The sequence below is a fragment of the Cupressus sempervirens genome, chromosome 8, assembly GCF_028749045.1.
Source record: "Cupressus sempervirens isolate cs-2001-9-10 chromosome 8, ASM2874904v1, whole genome shotgun sequence".
NCBI classification, from domain to species: domain Eukaryota; kingdom Viridiplantae; phylum Streptophyta; class Pinopsida; order Cupressales; family Cupressaceae; genus Cupressus; species Cupressus sempervirens.
The window spans coordinates 30,557,673-30,564,197 of NC_143125.1; the positions used below are offsets into that span (position 1 = coordinate 30,557,673).

The following is a 6,525-nucleotide window of genomic DNA, read 5'->3' on the forward strand; positions in this document are numbered from 1 at the left end:
CCTAAAACCGGCTTCCTTAACTAGCAGGAAGATGAGTTTTGTGCAGTCAATAATGACTCACCAATATCAACAAATACCTGAGCTAAGAAAAAAGCCCTTGAAATAGAGAAAACAACAAATAAGGGTAGACTACCTGATACTACTGAACCATCATCAAGCGCCACAAATGTAGTGGGAGACACTCACGTTCCTGTCACTAAGGAAATCGTTCACAGGCCAATGGAGCATGGTGCTGTTAAAGCACATCAGAAATCACACTTCGCTGCACCATTTAATATCATGGAGAACATGAAGAAGATGAACATGTCCATGTCAATGTGGGAGACTTTGGCCATCCTCGGTCAGGCGGATATCTTGCAGAAGGCCCTCTCAGATGAAGCAAATCCCGCAAGGATGATGAATGAACTAGCAAGAGTGGTGTTAACCAGTGCTGATGAAAAGGGGGAGGACAGCAATAAAATTTCCATGAAACCAAATAAGGTAATAAAACTGCCCCCTTTCTATCTTTCCTTAATTATTGGCGATAAACTAGTCCATAACTATATGGTAGATAGTGGGGCTACAAGCTCAGTCATGCCAAAAAAGATAGCTGACTAGTTAGGACTAAAATACCAACCCATTGAAAAGGGTGTTGTTCAGCTTGATGGGACATCCATAGGTACTATAGGCATGATTAGAGATGCAAGCGTCACCCTTCATGCCTGTCCTAATTTTTCCATTCAGTAGGATATCTATGTTATAGATTTACCTCCATACTTTGCCATTTGTTTGCGTAGAGATTTCACAGCGAAGATTGGTGGTTACCTGTCATCCGATTGGTCTCACATGCTTTTTAGGACTAGATATGGCACAAAAGTGATGATCAAATCGGAGTTGCAAAAAACCACATAGAGCCTTATGTTCCTAGTGTTGTCAATGCAAACCTACTTGCATTTGACCAAGCAGAATGTCATACAGCTGCTGAAAATCGAACCCAGATAGATGATGTCCAAGATATTCTTCTTGATGAATGGGCATCAAGTCAAACATATGAAAAACAGTTTTACCATATGATGAATGCTGACTTGGGGACCTACATTATACATGAACAAAGTGAAGTTATTCCCAATCTGGTCAAACCAGTGAATCAGTTGGGAGAATCCCAAGATCAGCTATGGAGCATGTTTTTCGATGGTTCAAGAGGTAAACAAGGTGCTGGTGGAGGCGTCATGCTGGTTTCACCCGACAATGATAGGTACTATGCCGCTTTTAGATTTAGTTTTTCTTGCACCAATAATACAATAGAGTACGAAGGGTTAGTTCAGGGATTAGAATGGGCAAGAAAGCACGGTATTAAGTGCTTGAGGGTGTATGGTGGTAGTGAACTAGTAGTAAATCAAATCAAATGTCTGAATGCTACAAAAAATGACATTTTAAAGTCTTATAGACATTGTGTTTGGGATTTGCTTGAAAATTTTGATGCATTTAATATACTGGCTGTTCCTAGAAAAGAAAACTAGCATGCCGATAGACTGGCAGCTATAGGAGCTCAGTATGACATTGTCAATAGTGTGTCTGCCCATACTGATCGGCATCATATCAGAATCATTAATAGGCCTTCAGTTCCTGATAACGATGTTAGTTGGCAAGTTTTTGACAGCGATGAACAAATTCTGCAATTTTTGCTGGAAGAAGACATTTTTGCTAGTTCTAACCAACAGAGATATAAAGATCAGTATGGTGATCAGGTGATACAGTTAAAAAACAACAAGTTACCAAAAGGTTTAGTAATGCTGGAAAGCATATTTAATTCTAATGATCAGCTCAGACCAAGAAAAGTCAACTTTTTGGTCAAAGAAAACCAGTATGCAGATCTGGAAATTGCACCAGGTAAATGCCTTAAGTTCGGCAAGGTAAATTCAGCTGAAGAAGAAGAAGCTTTTTTTCATTTATTTCAAGAATTCAGTGATGTCTTCGCTTGGCAATACAACAATTGAAAAGGGTTCAATCCAGGACTGGCACAACATACAATAGAGCTCGAACTAGCAGCTAACCCAGTTCAAAAAAAGCAAAGGCCTATTAATCCAAAGCTGGAACCTTTGATGCAAAAAGAAGTTTTCAGATTGATCGAGAGTAAGATAATTTTTCCTATCAAACACACAAGTTGGGTTGCTAACTTGGTCCCGGTAAGGAAGAAAAATGGGGAGCTACGACTGTGCGTAGATTTCAGAGACTTGAATCGAGTCTTGCTGAAGGATAGACACCCACTTCCATCCATGGAACATATTTTGCAAAGTGTATCAGGGGCTGAAAGGTTCTCTTTGTTGGATGGTTATTCAGGTTATAACCAAATTTTGGCAAAGGAGGAAGATCAGTTCAAAAAAACATTTAAAACAAAATGGGGAACAATGGCATATAAAAGAATGCCATTCAGATTGTCCAACATTGGAGCTACCTTTTAGAAGGCCATGGAGATGGCTTTCAACAACTTGATGTACAAGTTCGTCTTGGTTTATTTGGATGATGTCACTATTTATTCACAGAAAATAGCAGACCACATTAATCATTTAAGATAGATTTTTGAACGCTGTAGAAGGTTTGGTATCTCATTAAACCCAAAAAAGAGTATCTTTTCAGTGCATGAAGAGAAATTACTCAGATACATTGTATCCAAGTTAGGCATCACAGTGGACCCTAAACGAGTTGCAGCAATTTTGGAGCTGCCTCTACCACAACACAAGAAAGGCCTTCAAAGTTTCATTAGCCGCATCAATTTTGTGCGAAGGTTTCTGCCTGACATTGCAACACTTCTCAAACCATTAATGGCCATGCTTAAAAAGAATACAATTTTTACCTGGACGAAGGAAGCAAAAGAAAATTTTTAGGCCATTAAAGATGCATTAGCAGCATCACCCATCCTAGTCAATCTTGATTTCAGTAAAGATTTTATTCTTTATGCATATGGTGGTCATGATGTGATTTCAGCCATGCTGGTACAAAAAAATGTAGAGGGATTGGAATAGCCAATCGCATTCTTCAGCAAAGGACTTGAAGAGTACGAACAACAGTATAGCTTTGTTGAGAAACATGTCCTTGCTATTGTAAAAAGCCTTAAGAAATTCAGGCACTTGCTGACGCATAACAAAGTCATTTTGTGTGTCACGCATCCAAGCATCAAAGAATTTCTCCTGAGTAGAGATCTGAATGAGAAAAGAGCTGACTGGATCACACGCGTCATGGAATATGACGTAGATATCCAGATAACCAAGCTGGTTTGAGGGAAGGGTTTGTGCGAGAAAATCACAGATAAGGATATTTCGGAGCTAGAGGAGCAAGCAAATGCTATTTTACTGATCGGTGCTGCTGGAAACGATGACGGAATAAAAAGCTGGTTACAAGATATGATCCATTTTTTAAAAACCAGTCAATGTCCAGCCACCTTAGATTGAGAAAAGCGAAGGTATTATCGCTTGCAATCAGCCCCTTTCATGCTGATAAATGATATTCTATACCGAAAAGACTTCAATGGAGTCCTTCTCGGATGCATAGATTCAGATCAAACTGCTCAAGTATTGAATGAATTTCATGATGGACATTCGGGAGGACATTTTTCTCCTAGAACAACAGCCTATATGATTCTTCAAGATGGCTATTATTGGCCTGATTTATTTAAAGACTATCATGCACATGTCAGAAAATACGCTAAATGCGCCATGTTTGCAGGAAAAGAAAGGCTGTCAGATTTGCCCTTGCAACCAATTAAAATCGAACAGCCCTTTCAAAAGTGGGACGTTGATTTTATTGGGGCCATTAACCCTCCATCAAGTGCAGGTCACAAGTGGATCATTACAGCCACCGATTATTTGACATGCTAGACTGAGGTAGCAGCGTTAAAGGACACAAATGAATCAGTAGTCTTAAACTTTTATGATGACGTTGTGAACAGATTTGGAGTACCGGATTCCATTATCTTAGATAATGCACTTGCTTTCGTTGGAATGAAAGTCACTAATTGGGCTTTCCATCATGGAATATATCTCAGCATGAGCTCAAATTATTACTTGCAAGGAAATGGATTAGCGGAATCTTCCAACAAGAACTTGATAAGAATCATCAAGTGCAATTTGCAAGATAATCAAATAGATTGGCATTCAAAATTGAAGGCTGCCTTATGGGTTGACAGAATCACTCCAAAACAAATCATCAAAATCTTTCCTTATAGGCTCGTATATGGGAAAGAGGCCAGATTGTCAATTGAGACAGAATTACCAATGCTTGATCTTGCTACACAGCTAGTTTTATTTGAAGGTGACCCTATGCTAGTGCAATGTGCCCAGTTGATGGAGCTGGAAGAGACCAGGAAAAAGGCCATGGAAACCATGGAATATCAGCAAATGCAGGTAAAGAGGAGCTTTGATAAGAGAGCTTGAGCTTGAGAATTCCATGTTGGTGACATGGTACTAAAGTGGGATGTTCTCAAGAGCAGACCCGACCAACACAATAAATTTGATCACATGTGGGCTGGGCCATTTCAAATTATTGAGTGTAAACAACACAATGCTTACCAGCTAGCTACCATGGAGGGAGACGTCCTACCGATCCCTGTGAATAGAATCCACCTCAAACCATGTTTTGAGGTATGATTTTCAGTCTTGCCTTGTACATAATAAGTTGGTTTCCCTTGTTTTCAATAAGTGCGTCTGCATTTTAGTTTTGTTTTGTTTCTGTTCTAGGTTAGTTTCTTGTTTTGTTTGTAGTGTTTTTCAGTTGAGTTGCTGGTTTATGTTGTGGAAGTTGTCATACCCGCTCATTTCATTCATGCATGCGTAAACATATGTACTCAAATGCACACACATATCCAACATACACATACATATGCACACATATATTGCTGCAAATAAATGTCTGGCTGCCAACCATACATATCTGCATACCCATGCATACGCTGCATACATGCATCCATTCAAGCCCACACATTCACCCATACATCAACCAAATGGTCGACTATGACGGTTTTGACTCCTAAAAGTTGATACTTGAGTTCTGACCCTGCACACCCATCAATCCAATAAGATTTTTTGGTCTTACTAAACTCACATGCATGAATTCAAAACTAAAACAACAACTTTAGGAGTCGCTTTTGTTAGGTCTAGGTGCTAGGATGCATAATCAGACTCTGTGCTCGAGGAATAAGAGCAACTAAAAGAAAACTGGTCAAATGTCAAGCAGGCAAACATACAACAGAAGTCGCCAAAAATGTTACCAAAATTTCACACATGCTGAATTTTACTAAGAAGTAACATCACAGAAAAAATTGCAAAAGAAAGTATTCATTTCTATTCATTTTTATCATTTTGCAATCATTTATGAAACCATGCGCAAAAGAGATACAAATGTTCATTGTATAGATCATCATTGATACGTACAATTTTCATTTTTACAATATGAAATGGATTAATGTGCTGAATAGAGAAAGTATCACACAAGGCGTGAGGATAATTGATTATTTTCTTTCATCAAGAAATACACTAACAGATAAATATATACATGAAAGAAATAGGAATAGAGATAACCAGTCATTGCCTGTTGCTTTGACTAGTTATGGTTTCTTTTCCTGCCACACTTGCCTAGCTCCGAGCTCCATGCTCTCCAGTAACTGCAAAAACATAAGGCAACTGATGTTAGATCCGGAGGGATCTAAGCAATCACTACCTACCTCTACGACTATATTGTCTATCTGTCAAACCATTCCGTCATGAAGGAAAATAGGCAGTGATATTGACATTTAATGTTAAAAAGGAAACAAAACCACTTGTGAGTGTCACGAGCCTATGCTCGAACCTCATAAGATATGCAATAGAATAGAAAAGATGAACAGACTAACAAATCTGTATTATGAACTGATCTATGAACATGTGCAACAAGCAAATAGGGGTACCAAGGATGCTGTTTGCATCTTGTTTTTAGCAAAAATGACAAGTACCTCAAGTATAAATTGTATTTTTCAGCAAGTCAATTATGTTTTGAACACTCAAAACATCTATTTAAAATTTTATAAAACAATGATGGAAATAGCAAAGCTTGGCAATCAACGAGAAACAACAGGACATTTTGATAGTGGGGCAAGGAAAATCAGATGAGGTATTTCTTGGGCAATGTGACCCTCATAAAGCATGATACATCTGAATAAACAACTATAGCAGAGTTTAGCAACATGTGAAGTCATTAATCAGTTCAAGCTAGAGGACTTTGTCACATTAATTACTGCATGGAAATTTTCACAAACGAATTTAACATAAGGAGAAGCAAGGGGACGGTTGCCTGTAGTTGTGAGACAAAGGCTTGCTAAGGTTGCAATATTATCAATGAACCAAGGGAAAATATCAAATAAATTGCTTAATTGTCTTATGAACATTGTTGGCAATACAATACAGGTTAATGTATTCAAGAGGTATTGCAAAACCCAAAGGAGAATTAAACATTTTGCTGCAAAAATCAACCAAAAGCTGATATCCTCACATTAGAAGGAAGAAACTTATATGTTAT

The 6,525-nt window shown here is 38.3% G+C and overlaps 1 protein-coding gene across 1 annotated transcript; it reads left to right on the forward strand.

Annotated features, from left to right (window-relative positions):
* The first annotated feature begins 303 nt into the window (after window positions 1-303).
* Window positions 304-4,409, forward strand: LOC149541431 (uncharacterized). The gene is made up of 6 exons (XM_089795612.1): window positions 304-480; window positions 843-1,329; window positions 1,519-1,892; window positions 3,264-3,402; window positions 3,499-3,817; window positions 3,926-4,409. Exons 1-6 carry the CDS (start codon window positions 304-306, stop codon window positions 4,407-4,409), a joined length of 1,980 nt encoding a protein of 659 aa, XP_089651738.1.
* The last annotated feature ends 2,116 nt before the right edge of the window (window positions 4,410-6,525 follow it).

Coding starts and splice junctions, on each gene's coding strand:
- LOC149541431 (XM_089795612.1), top strand. CDS start 304: ATGTCCATGTCAATGTGGGAGACTTTGGCCATCCTCGGTCAGGCGGAT. Junction 481..842: donor TTTCCATGAAACCAAATAAG/GTAATAAAACTG, acceptor TTTTAGGACTAG/ATATGGCACAAAAGTGATGA. Junction 1,893..3,263: donor AATGCCTTAAGTTCGGCAAG/GTAAATTCAGCT, acceptor GTTTGAGGGAAG/GGTTTGTGCGAGAAAATCAC.